Consider the following 13,496-nt stretch of genomic DNA (forward strand, 5'->3'; position numbering starts at 1 on the left):
CGAATTTTTCATAAGTCGGCCGAAGATTTTCATTTCAAGGAAAGCGCGACATTGTTGCCATTTGTGCTCTAGTTTCATATGAAAATCTTTTTCTAAACCATCACATTTTTCGATCAGGAAAATAAAATAAATAATCACCTCGGCGCTATATATAAAAATAACTCTCTGAAATCGTTTTTTTTCAACAGAGATACAAGGAGGCTAATTCTGTGGCCGATTTTTTAGCCAAGAAAGGCGCATCAAATGAGATGGAAGGCGTGTGGATACATCAACCACCCGATGATATCAAATATATTATTAGTGAGGATCTTGCTGGTAGAGCAGTCACTAGAGGAGTGAGAGTTGTTGTTTAGTTTTTTGGTTTTGTGCAAAAAAAAAAAAAAAAAAAATTGCTCTCTGTAGCCTGGAGGGTCAACGGAAAAACCAAGTCACAGAATTAACCGTAGAAAACGTGGGGCCGAAATATCATCTCCCGATTCCGTACATAACAAACAATTTGGACTGTAGTCTCCTCATTTCACGCCATTTCCAAGTCGGTTTTACAGAGGAGAGAGAAAGAATTACAGAGAGAGGAAGAGAGAGCGGGAAAACACTTTCTTGGAGCCATTAATGGCGGATAAAGGAGGATTCGCTGATCAAAAGAGAACTGTAGGCGCTGTTCGAGATTCTGTAAGAAAATTCTTTCAAGGTAGTGAAGATGAAGAAGGAGAAGAAGATTTTATCGAGTTTCTTGGACTGAGTGATGATGAGGATGAAGGTGAACTGAGTAATGTTGAGGATGGAGGTGAGATCTCAATTACTTTCTTGATTTTTTATTTCTTCATAGTTTTGTTTCTTTTGAGATGATTCTTGAAGCATCTTCTTGTTCAATTTCATAAGTAACGGAACAAGGAATGAAGCCAGAGATACTGCAATATCTCGAAGCGGAAGCAGCAAAAGTACAACATGATCAAAAGAAGATTCGAGATGAAATTCGCGATTCTCTCAAGAAGTTGGAACAAACTGTGGATGCCGAAGGAGGTGAAAGAATAAACGAATTTCCATTTATTTGATTGTCTCTTTTCTAAGTTTTCTTAGGTCTGTTTTCATAATCTTGAATTGCAATTTCAGAAGGATCGGATTCCGAACCAAGAGGGTTCCGGAGGATAATCAAACATCTGGAATCGACGATGGTTAGAAGATCTGCCCAAGTTAAAGATGTAAAATCCAGTAATAGCAAGGAAATCGCATTCCAAGAAGTGAAAGCACTTGAAGTTTTAGTTGCAACCAAATTCTTGGTTCAAGCCTTCGAGGTTTGATTTTAACCTTTCACGTTTCTTTTCTGATTTTAGAAAAGATCATTCAGTAATTTGTAATTGTTGGTGTTTAAAACCTTCAGTCTAAATCGGATTTTAGTGGAGATGAGGTTTCAAACATTAACTCAGCAATCAAAGCTCTGGAGAATCAACCAGTAAACCTTACTATCTTAAAACAACCAAGACTAGGAGACCTCGCTGAGTATGAATTATTACTGCTTCTCTATCGTTCCATGTTTGATTTACATGATGAATCTGTTGGTAGAAGTTGCTAATTAATCTGTTCTTGTCAATGCAGAGGCTACTTTAATAATCAGATTGATCCGTTTTTCTCAATTCTCGCTTCTTATAATCAAATAAGGTGATGTATCCACTTCTTCTTTATTATACGTCTAATTCTACACACAACAGTAGTTATTCCCTTTGATTGCATTGGTTGTTGTTTTGTTGGATTACTGCAAATTTTGGTCAGACTAGTTTAACTATTTGTCTCTCATATTACTGGTTGATACGTTATAATGACTAATCGATATGTATGAACTGTATCTATGAGCCTCAAAGTTACTTGATTGTATGCTGGTGAATATATGCGGAGTAATCTATGGCGGGTAAACATATGAAGTTTCAATTAGTTGTTGGAGAGGTAGTTGGAATTCAGTGCTGGCTCAGCAAAGAGGTCTAGGAAGAAGCTCTCCAGCTGCCTAGGGAGTAACTTCAGTTTCTAGTGAGAATGAGCCTGGTTCTGATATTGCTGCATCAGGAGAACTTTCGCTGCATGCTTCGCTGCTAGTAGTGGAAGCAAAAGAGAGCACTTTGTTGATACCTTTTAGTCTAATAGAGTATCTTAGAGATTGGCATCAGTCTAACATATTTTGCATGTTCCCCCTTCCACTCCAGGAATCTTCAGGCTGCACTAGTGCAAGGTGCGGAGAAAGATGCGGCTGAGCATTTACCAGGCAATGGTATGCTGATATTACTTTTAGTCTCAATGCTGTATTAGATTTGTGTACAAAGTTTGGTTCCAGTATTTTTTTTGTTCTTAAAATTTATCACAAGACAAGCTACTAATGGTAACAGCTCATTTTTGAATTAGATGCTTCATGTGTTGTAATAGTTTATGTTTGTTCCAAAGCAGGTGAGATGGGCGAGGAGGACCAGCAGTTGGCTGTTGCTGAGGCTATGCGTATGAGCACTGGAGACTGACAACAAAGTGTCACCTCTGTCGTGATGACGATCCTAGAGAGTATAAGTTCTTTCAAATCATTAAACATAGACTGAAAGAGCATTGTCTGTATGGGATGATGATTGTCTGTACTGTTTCAAAGATGTAGAACCGCTTGTCAATTACTTGTTGAAACCTTATTTTTGGATTTGCATGTTTGCTCCACGTCTTATTCACAAATTTGTGTTGGGGTGGCCTTATAAAGAATCCAAGTAATGCTTGTATCACTAGCCTTGCCTGCTTTAGGTGGTCTTGTAAAGCTTTGCTTGCTGTTACTCACACTGGTAACATGTCGAAACCATTCTTATCAAGAGTTCCTTCCTGTTTTGCTTTTACTACTGTATTTTTACTGGAGATGTGAAACAAGAACAAGTTGTGAAGCATCTTGGTACACCATTTGAACATCTTCGTCATCAGAAATCTATTATGAGAAATGCTTTGTTGATTGCTGCTGCTCCTTTTTGTTTTCTTTTTCTTTTCTTCTGGATGTTGTATTCTGTTGCTAATCTTGTGGTTGATCTTGAACAAATGAGTTTACGTGTATTGTAGATTCAAGATTGATTGATTTCTAGAATATATCAATGTTTCTGGATTTTAATTTTGTTAATGATATGAATTCTAAACTGTGGGTGGTCGGGTTAGCTCTTATCAGGGTAAAACTAAAAATGGTGCAAAAATGGCACTGGACTATTGTCAGAAGCTCCAGAGGTACTGATTGTCCTGCGTTATGAACAACTACACAAAATACCATTCACAGGAACAAGTGTGAAGTTGCTTCCTCGATTGAACTTGTTTTTTTTTTTTGTTACATTATGAAATTTGTCAGATAGTAAGTCACATGGCAATAAGAAGTTGGATGAACATTATGGACATAGTTCCGAGTCTTCCGACTGAAATAACATAACCTTAAATTAGAAACTTTTAATGCCAAAAGTTTAAACTTAAATTAAAACAACTAATCACGACTTAGTGATTCTAAAGTGATCACAACTAATCACGACTTTTTTTCTAAAGCGACTCTGAAAAAAAAAATTCTAAAACACGGGTTACAAATTCATGCAATGAACTAATCACGACTTGGATCTCTTGGCTTCAATAATGCTACCCTGGACTATGTAACAATTTTGGATATACATTTAGCTCGACTTTTGCCATCTCCAGTATAACACTCACAGGGATAACAAGGAATATCGTTCCAAGAATCTGTGCAGAAGCATCCAGTAGGTACTTGGGCACCAAATTTTTAGATGTAACTACTACTATGACAGTGTGACTTCATTAGTAGTTCCATACGAAGAAAAGAACATACCAATGTTTGTTAATGGATTAACATTTAAAAATTCTAAATTTTGGCAACAATTTCGACCAGAAGAGATGGAATAAAAGGTAATTGAAGTAACCAAAAGTACCTTCATACTTGCAACTAGCTAACGATGTTATCCTAACAAATTCCTATTTACTACCTCATAGGGGCATGCAACGGTAAATTGGTTGGCATTCGTACAAAATACCTGCACCAGAGGTGTACTCCGAGAGGTTATTTCATAAGGTTTCAATTCCTTCTAAAGGGGTCAAAAGAATTTGAAGTTAGATCTTTAACGCCAGCGAAAGTGTAAAACTTGTTTTCCGGTTCCAGAGTGCCAATGTTATCAGATATTCATTTTTGATGGAAAAGAACTTGAAGATATTTATTGGACGACGACCAGAGGGAGGAGTCCCTTAGTGATGAAAAAATGGTGAGTTTGTCCGTCATAATGTTTGTGCAGAGAAACTGAAATTGGTTTTTTGGAAATCACGATTTCATGAAATTAAGCTCAAATTTGGGATCATCAATCAAATTGATTACAGATTTCAGTCAAACACCATTAAACAAACAGATTCACAGTTTAAATTTCTTTAAAATAGCCATTAGATTGATTGAAATCGATCAATTTCAGTATCATTTTATTAAAAAACAGTTCCCTTTCATCGTCGGCCTTCACTGCTGCAGCAGTAATCTAGTATTTATGGATGATAGCATACACTGTAATACTGTAATTGAGGTTATAGTCCTACTTCATGGTGCTGACAAAATCAAGCTATTATACTGCCTTTTTGTTCTTTTATGGTACAGTGGGTTGATCCCATTTTTTGGTATCAAGTTCAGAACCATTTTTGTGATATACTGAAGAACTGCAATTGGATGTATCTGACAAGTTTTTTCAGTTTTTCCTGCTTAGAGTCCAAGAAATCCATATTTCTCGTCTATCCAACTAGATCCAGCTTTCTTATGGACCCTCTTTTTCTTCATCAGTTCCCGCACATTCTCCACCATTTCCCACTCTCCATTAGCAGCACAAATATTTGACAAAGTCACAAAGCCTCCTGGTTTTTTCAAATCCATCCCAAGAATTTCTTCTGCCATTCCCATAGCTAAATCACTTCTTCCATGGATTCTGCATCCGTTTAGGAAAGCTCCGATAATAGACTCATTTATCTCTTCACCCATTCCCTTCACCAGTTGATATGCTTCTGTTAGTCTCCCTGAACGGCCTAAAATATCGATCATACAAGCTAAATGTTCTTGTGATAACTCAATTCCGGACTTCTCTTTCATATGCAAAAATATCTCCAAACCCTTCTCGACCAAACCGCCATGGCTGCAAGCAGAAAGAACACTAGTAAACGTGACTTGGTTTGGCTGCACATTTTCTTCCTGCATTCTCTCAAACAATTTGATTGCAGCTGGAACCATTCCATGCTTTCCGTAACACCCAATCATGGCATTCCAGGCTGCGACATCACTCTTTGGTGTCCGATCAAACACGTTCAAGGCATAATTCACACTTCCACACTTAGAATACATGTTGATAAGAGCTGTAACCATAAAGATATTCATACCAAGTTTCCTTCTGAGGATCAAGCCATGTATTGCTTTTCCTGCATGTAGCGAGCCTATAAAGCCGCATGCAGGTAGAAGCCCAGCAATGGTGACTGAATTTGGATGAGGTCCTAAAATCAACATGTCTCTGAATAACATCAAAGCTACTTCACTTTGATAGTTACGGGTAAAACCTGAAATCATCGCATTCCAAGTAACCAAGTCTGGGGTAATTCCTCCTGCTTTCATTTTACAGAAGAGTTCAAAAGCTTTATCACAGTCATTTTGGGAAAAACCTGTTATCACTGCATTCCATGTGAACTCATTTGGCTCAAATCCTTGCAGCTTCATTTGCTTAAAAAGTTCTAAAGATTCTTCAAGTTCTCCTTTATGAGAATACCCACAAATCATCAACGTCCAAGTAGCAACATTTTTGTCCCTCATTTCATCAAACAACTTGCGAGCAAATTCTAGTTCCCCACATTTACTGTACATATCTACCAGTGAATTCATCACTGACACCTCGTAACCAAACCCAATTTTAATTACCATGCAATGAAGTTCCCTTCCTTTCCTTATATCCATTGAACCTACACAAGCTTTTAGAACACAAGAAAATGTATACTTATTTGGAAAAACTTGAGCTTTTTGCATCTGACAGAAGTACTTTAAGGCATTTTCACAGTCTCCTTGAAAAGCTGAAGCTGAAATCATCCAATTCCACGCAAAAACACTTGGTTTCTTTATCGACTCAAAGATTTTCGCCGCAGAACTGACATCCCCGCAACCCGCATAAACTCCTACAAGCTTCGAACTCAAATACCCATATTCCATTTCAATTCCAGTAGCTAATAACTGGGAATGAATTTGCTTGGCTGGTTTCAAGACCTTTGATTTGATACAACAGTGCAACAGAGTCTCCAAACGATTCACAGGCATTGTGGACTTACCAATTTAAGAGTAAGATCATAGACCCATTGCCATCTATTCACAGCCTGAATTTGTTATCTTAACAGTTACATCTGATGACTCTTAAATCCTGTACATGCTCAGTCACTTGAAAAGTCGAGAATGTATAGACTTCCACCTCGGGTGAGATTATTCCTTTTTAGGCTATGCTGAAATATCTATTCCAGAGTTATTCTTTTAAGATGTTATCTCATTTCAGGCCAAAAGCAGAGAATCTTCTGTAAATAAATATCCTAGCAAAGACAATCCATCCACTAACCAAAATGAATTTTCTTTTTGCTGAAAGTAAAGAGCAACTCACACATGCCATAGGAAGAAAAGCCTGCAACATATTTGCACGAAAGCTGACAGAGTTAACAATCAACTTTGTTCTTGTATTAACAGAGCTTTAACAAATGTACCTGATATTTTTAATGTACGGCTTCATCATTTCTGTATTTATATTTAAAGAACCCAAATTTTGTACATGAATTTGAAAATCTAGCTTATTTTGGAATCAAAAAAGGGTGTTTGGTCCTTCTCCTGTGCAGAGAACCTGAACATCTTCAACAGTACCGGCTTCTTCTTCCTCGGTGAGCATGATGTCCAAGTTCTGAATATCAAATAGGGTCTTCTTCTTTTTCTGTTGCTCGTCGAACATCTTCTTTAGTTGCTTCCCTTGTTCTTCAATTCGCAATTGAAGATTTCGTTGAATCTGAAAGGCAAAAGCAAATTATTAATAAAGCCAACGGGAAATTTTAATTACCAATTACCTGAATAAAAGAAGTTAGCATCTGTACCTCTAATTGCTCATGAAGACGCCTCTGAACGTCGAGTTGCAATCGTAAGGCCTCCGTTATTTGCAAGCCCCTATCAAGTATCATTGAGAAATAAACAAAATCAGCGAATGCTTTGAATGTTCAGAAAGCAAGAGAAGCAGTTCAATATAAAAGGCAAATCTCTCTCCAACGAAGAAGAAGGTACTACTAGAAGTTTACGTTTTTGGGTCAAGCGGAGCAGGGTCATCCAGAGAAGTTCTCCTATCAGCTTTTCCTGCAAAAGATAGGTAGTGACATACGAGCAGATGTAAGCCTAATATATGATCAAACTCATTGTTAAAAACAAACAGTTCAAGAAGCAGACAAAATCATCAATTCACCATCATCATCAGCAGAAGTCAATAGCTTGAAATATTATGTGTCATTTCAAACATAAAAATAAAACGTAAATATAATTTTTCATGTGTTCTAGCTTTGTTTTCAACAAGTGAGACAGCAAGTCCCTATGAGAAACGGTGTTATATTTCTTCCCATTATAGCAAATTTTGATACATGAGGTGTTTAAACACAATTACTTATGTGATCATCAGGTCACACCCGCACCAATTCTTGATTTAATGCTTTGAAGGATAAGTAGAGTGCAGTATTGTAATGTAGCCTCATTAACTCGAGACTTAATATTTCCTTCATGTATGAATTTTTTTTTTGGAAAATACTGGTCACTTGTTGCTTAATACCGCCACCTTATATCTGACTTACCAACCATCTCATGGCATCAACTTCGAGAGATGCTGCAACAACAATACAAGGATCTTTGCATCTTTTAATAATGGGCATAAATTAAAGTGATTTTGACAAGGGCAGATACATCACTAACCAACACAAAAACAAGGAGACTCCTCTAGAACCTAAACTAAACATATAACAGTATAGCAACTTGATACTTAGTCTCACGCACAAGCTAATACTTCTTTAAGATACTTCTTTAACATATTAGTGAACATATTCGGTAAGAACATAAATCCTAATTTATGTATTTCCAGACAAGTATTTCGTAAGCTTATGAAATTGGTGGCTACTGAAGGATATGAAAAAGTGGACCCCAAAGCTAAGTCTTTAGATAGATAATAACTGGGGTTGAGGCGTGGCTTAGTAAAAATACACACTCTGCTTCGCAAATCATGCTTGGTCAACCAAAAGAGATGAAATGAAAGTCCCGGTAGCATTCAGTGATTATAATCCACTCAATTACAGAAAGCACTACCAAAGATAATAACACACAGCTGTTCATTCTTTAAAAAGAACACATAAGTTCACTTCACCAAAACATAACGAGTTAAGGAAAATATGCTATAATAATTTGGCGAACAAAAATCCTGATCATAAAAAGAAAAAAGACAAAATTTACTGTGTCACACTAGATTCGAAGACTATAATCAACTAATAGTCGAGCTTAGAGATTTGAAGTTTAGTAAAAATATACCGTCACCAGATTCTGGCATGTACTTGGCAGTTCGATATTTCTGCAAGTTAAACATAAAGTATAAATTATACATCTGATAACACAATCTATAACAAAGACTGAAACAAATATTTTGCCTCACAAGAAACTAACCTGCAAATGGCTTTTCACATGGAAGATGGTCAACCCCTCTGACTGCATCAACTTCAGGATTCCTTTGGGAGTTGCTTCTGTTTTTACGACAATAAAGTAAAATAGCATTTACTAAATGTATGGTTGCCTTAATTGGAAATACAATATTTTTTATCCTACTCACTCTCAGATCCACCAAGTTGATTTACACATCCAACAAATTTCTCATGAAGATCTTGAGTCCATCGAATTCGCGTTTTAACCGAGATTGCAACACCAGGTGAAACAGGAGAAAATCCAGAAGAACAGGAACTTTGAGATAGCTTATCCTGATGGAAAAGAAAATTCTGTAGTACAAAATGAAGACTTAAATGGTTACAACCAACCAGTAAAATAGCTATAAAAAAAATCATGAAACAGAACATAACAATAGGACAAAATTTCATAGCAAAGACTAAAATAGTTTTTTTAAGTTCTCACTCTAGAATTCTGATCCCCCTCAATAGAAATTAAGGGGTAGCTTCCATTGTTTCTGTAACCCAATGAATCGTTTTGAAGAATCTGATAGGAATTTACATAGGGTCTAGAACTTTGATTTTGATTGCTACATAAACGACGTTTCACAACAGATTGCAAAGTATCTAATGAATGAAGATCAATATCATCTTGCTTTGTCAAACGAACTGAGTATGGTTCTTCTGAAGATTGATATGAGGTATCTGGATTATGATTCTGAGGTAACTGAGAAACCATAGGAAGAGTACCATATTGATATTCATGCTGTGGAAAGTTCATATAACACTCGTTTGCATAAAAAACAGAAGATACGGATCCAGAACGACCCGAAATTGAATTGGTCGAATTAGCAGTATAAGCCGGAGTGACGTTTGGAAGCTGCAAACTTATTTCTGAGACTGGTAATGGAGACTGAAAAGACATACCCATTTCTCTAGACTCTCGAAAAGAACCAAATTTCTCTAAAGAATTATTGGGTAAGTTACAAGGATTATCGTTCAACGATCCATAGTTCTGTTCTTGGTACTCAATCTTCTGAGTGTTCATTTACAGCCTATCAAAACCGTCACTACTGAACCAAACAGTACAACAGCCAACAAAAGAACCACTGAAACGAATTCTTCAGTTAACTTCTGTTTTTAAACAAAAGAATCACAACTCCCAAGAGAAAATGAACTCTGTTTCGTTTTCTAAATGAACACCTTATGAAAACAAAACCACGCAAATTACACGAGAAGAAACACAAAAAACACTAACCAACACAGAGACGAATGCTGGACATAACAATTATTGCTAAGAATTTTGTAGATTTATTAACAGAAACAACATGAGTTTGTGGATGTGCATATTTCTGCCTCTCTCTCTCCAAGATATTCTCTAAAAACTTCAGAGTTAAGCTATGAATATTAATGTACAATCTCATTGTAAAATTTTTGATTATTCCTAAGATGGATAAGGGAAGAAAATGTATAGTGATATAACCAAAGCCCTAAAGAATTTAAAATACAAATACACAAGAAAATAAGAGAAATTGATCAACTTTAAAATCTCCCAAAAGCTAAGTCCTTGATTATTCTATAAAATTGGAATTTGATGATATGGGTATCTGAAAAGTTAATAATATATATGAGATTCTTGCATAAGTTGACAACCCTAACAACCTTTCAAAATTATTCTTATTATAGATATGGATAGAGATGAGGAAGCAATCCTATTGCCCATGTAGTGATTTCATATATTAAAGAATTTGAATTTGTTTAATACAAAACTAATTACCGGATAGGGAAAATTCATTTAATCTGAAAGCCAAATTGGCTTCACTAAAATTATAATTTTATTTTATTTTTTGAATATTTCACTGCATACAAATTTTAGGGTGTAATCGTTGTTAACAAAGATTCAATGTCGTTGTTCGGAGATACTAGATAACTTAATTTACCATTACAAAAATACAAAACAATTACAGCTATAAGAATATAGTATTTAACTGGAAAAAAGATCACGTAGAAAATGAATTACCTTGGAGTTTCAGGATTGAAAGAATTACTGTTTGCAGTTGCTTAAGAATCTTCATAATCAGTGCAATCACATGAAATGGTTCATTACCGAAAGTAGGCTTTATTAGGAGTAGGTTATATGGCTAATTTCTTAACCCAGTTTGAATACTTGACAACTTTTTCGAGAAAATCAGAACAAAAGAACCTCAAAAGGAACGGACGGAAGAAGACAGACAGTATACGACTATATGAGTCATGAGAGGGCGAAGTAAACTGGAAGCGGCACTTAGTTGTAGGATGGGGGCGGTCAATGCCGAGATCAAAAGACTCGAGGGAATTCTTTTCTATAGGTGCCATGGGGGCCCAGGGCCGGTCCTGCATCTTTCGGGGCCTAATGCAAGAATTTATTTTGTGGCCCCTTGTGAATCCATTTTGTCCATACAAATAATCAAGATGGCTAGTCACTCTACTGGTATCTGTTTCTTTTTGCTGATGTTTCTGTACTAGTTCTTGAAAAAGCTCTATTACAATTTCAGTGGACCTGACTTGAATTACTTCTATTACAATCTCAGTGGACCTGACTTGAATTACTTTACAGGGGGTTAGTCTTCGAGTGATTTCGGGGGAGTTGAGTGTATTTTAAATCTCAGGGATTTTGAGAGAGTTTGAGAGAGTGTAGGGAGTTTGAGAGAGTTTTGTGTTTTTGAGTTCAGGGAGTTTGGGGGAGTGTAGGGAGTTTGAGAGAGTTTATTAGAGGGAGTTTGGGGGAGTTTGAGAGAGTTCACTCCTAACTCATTCTCTTTTAAGAAACAATAAACCCTTATTTGCAAATAACATTGATCTTTAATCAAAAGAAAAAAATAAATGAAAATGATCATATCTCTGTATCAATAGTATGTTATTTTGTGCAACGAGATAATTTTTTTTCCCTTCAATTTAACGGTCTCCATACAATTCTAACTCCCTTTGTTCACGAACATTTTCCCACATATCATCCGCTATACTCTTTCTCCATGCATTAGCTTCTTGACGTTGTTGTTCTTGAGTTTGTTGTGTCAAAATTTCATCGTCATTTACAAGCATTGATGGATGGCTATCTTCCTCTTCCTCGACCGGAAACTCATCTGAACGGCATTCTTTTCGTAAGAAGTTGTGCAGGCCTGCACAAGCCGTCATTATCTCCGCTTGCACCTGATACGAAAATGGAGGTTGAGACTTAAAGATCAAGAAACGAGACTTCACAACACCGAACAATCTTTCAACTACATTCCTCAAAGAAGCATGACGCATGTTAAATAATTCTTCAGCCTTTTTCGCATGATTACCCGTACCATAAAATTCTTTCAAATGATAAAGTTGGCCACGAAATGGTGTTAAACAATATCGTCGGTTTGCAAACCCACCATCCCCCAAGTAATATTTACCTGAATAAAACACAAAAAGAAAACTTCGTCAAGTAGAACCCGAATATAACTTAACCAAAAAACTCAAAACTTCACATTAGATAAAAGTAAAATTACCTTGCGGTATTTTCAGTCCATTTCTTTTTGTCATTGCGTCGTTAAGTATTTTCGAATCATGAGCAGACCCTTCCCATCCACTGAGCACGTATATGAACTCCAAGTCGAAGTTGCAAACCGCTAACACATTTTGAGATGTAATTCCATGTCGATTCCGATAAACGTCTGCATTTCTTTTCTATACCATTGCTGGGATATGTGTACCGTCCATAGCTCCAATGCAATCCTTAAAGTAAGGATAAAATCGTGTACTCTCACGAATTTTAAATGGAGTTTCACTTGTTGGCTTAGCCATCATCCTCGGAGCTATAGAATTTAAAGCTCGCAACATCCTGTTGAAGTTTTTACTAACTGTCCACCGAGAGCGACCAAATGTGTCACGTATTGTGCAATATCGTGAACTTTGGCCAACAACGAGTAAAAATGTACCAAGCATTTCTTCAATAGAAACACATCTTATATCACATAATGATGTAGTTTCTCTAATGATACAACATAGTTTTAGAAAAATATCAGGGTACATCCTATAACTTCTTCGAAAGTCTTCTGGGTCTTGACGCGAAAATCTCCTTATATAGTTATATCCAAACAAAGTAACTGGGCATCTCATTGGTCTTTCAATACGCTGACTTTGTATGTATTGCAATTGCTTGATTATATCCACCAACCATGAATGCACCGCTGAAAGTATATTCAAAAATATGGATAGTTCAAATTCATTATTGCTGCTTACCTCTTCATCATCACTGTTTTTTTCTTCTGTATCAAAGGCTTCATCTTCACTATCAGTAGATAAATCCAAATCAGACATGTTCACCATAAAGATGTCAACCCATAAAAATTAGTAGCAATCAATCCATAACAATAAGTTCTCAACTAGGATAAAAGAAAAATTAAATACTAATAGTTATGAAGAAAAACGATCAAATGTTGTAACTCTAAAAGCCCATTAAACCTAATAGAAACTTGCAAAGATAAAAGGTTTATGCTTTTAACTTTGAACCAATCCACAACTTTCTCTCTTCAGGAGTAAAACGTATGAATAAGTTCTTCTTGTGATTGTTGTCCAGCATTTCAATTACTTTCAGCTTATCTTCCAAAGAAATTTCATTCATGCCATAAACAAGATCCCATACTTGGTTATCTTTCTTATCCTTATCAATTTTGCGCATTTCTTTTTCAATTTTGCGGTCTTCTTTCTCTTTCGCAATAAAAGCATGCATTGAATCAATAGAAGAAGCAATCGATGGACTGTTGGCAATCAAT

General features: G+C 36.2%; 3 protein-coding genes and 1 pseudogene across 5 annotated transcripts; 1 reads left to right on the forward strand and 3 right to left on the reverse strand.

Annotated features, from left to right (window-relative positions):
- The first annotated feature begins 538 nt into the window (after positions 1 to 538).
- On the forward strand, positions 539 to 2,962 carry LOC113314264. Of its 3 annotated transcripts, none has more exons than XM_026563046.1 (7): positions 539 to 784; positions 880 to 1,020; positions 1,111 to 1,292; positions 1,379 to 1,497; positions 1,594 to 1,656; positions 2,193 to 2,257; positions 2,428 to 2,962. In XM_026563046.1, the coding sequence occupies exons 1-7, from the start codon at positions 610 to 612 to the stop codon at positions 2,496 to 2,498; spliced, it is 816 nt and encodes a 271-aa protein (XP_026418831.1). In that variant the 5' UTR covers positions 539 to 609; the 3' UTR covers positions 2,499 to 2,962. The 3 variants fall into 3 exon arrangements, with proteins under 3 accessions (XP_026418831.1, XP_026418832.1, XP_026418833.1); XM_026563047.1 differs by having other exon boundaries at positions 2,431 to 2,962; XM_026563048.1 differs by having other exon boundaries at positions 1,114 to 1,292.
- Positions 2,963 to 4,481: 1,519 nt separating this feature from the next.
- LOC113310559 (pentatricopeptide repeat-containing protein At5g59600-like) lies at positions 4,482 to 6,525 on the reverse strand. The gene has a single exon (XM_026559268.1). It carries the CDS (start codon positions 6,314 to 6,316, stop codon positions 4,733 to 4,735), a length of 1,584 nt encoding a protein of 527 aa, XP_026415053.1. The 5' UTR covers positions 6,317 to 6,525; the 3' UTR covers positions 4,482 to 4,732.
- Positions 6,526 to 6,657: 132 nt separating this feature from the next.
- On the reverse strand, positions 6,658 to 10,383 carry LOC113310560 (myb family transcription factor PHL5-like). The gene is made up of 7 exons (XM_026559269.1): positions 9,179 to 10,383; positions 8,883 to 9,045; positions 8,720 to 8,796; positions 8,588 to 8,627; positions 7,324 to 7,378; positions 7,126 to 7,195; positions 6,658 to 7,040 (listed from the first exon to the last, which is right to left on the reverse strand). The coding sequence occupies exons 1-7, from the start codon at positions 9,758 to 9,760 to the stop codon at positions 6,843 to 6,845; spliced, it is 1,185 nt and encodes a 394-aa protein (XP_026415054.1). The 5' UTR covers positions 9,761 to 10,383; the 3' UTR covers positions 6,658 to 6,842.
- A 1,317-nt stretch (positions 10,384 to 11,700) lies between these two features.
- LOC113310126 lies at positions 11,701 to 12,660 on the reverse strand (annotated as a pseudogene).
- Between the last annotated feature and the right edge of the window lie 836 nt (positions 12,661 to 13,496).

The sequence above is a fragment of the Papaver somniferum genome, chromosome 9, assembly GCF_003573695.1.
Source record: "Papaver somniferum cultivar HN1 chromosome 9, ASM357369v1, whole genome shotgun sequence".
Classification (NCBI taxonomy): domain Eukaryota; kingdom Viridiplantae; phylum Streptophyta; class Magnoliopsida; order Ranunculales; family Papaveraceae; genus Papaver; species Papaver somniferum.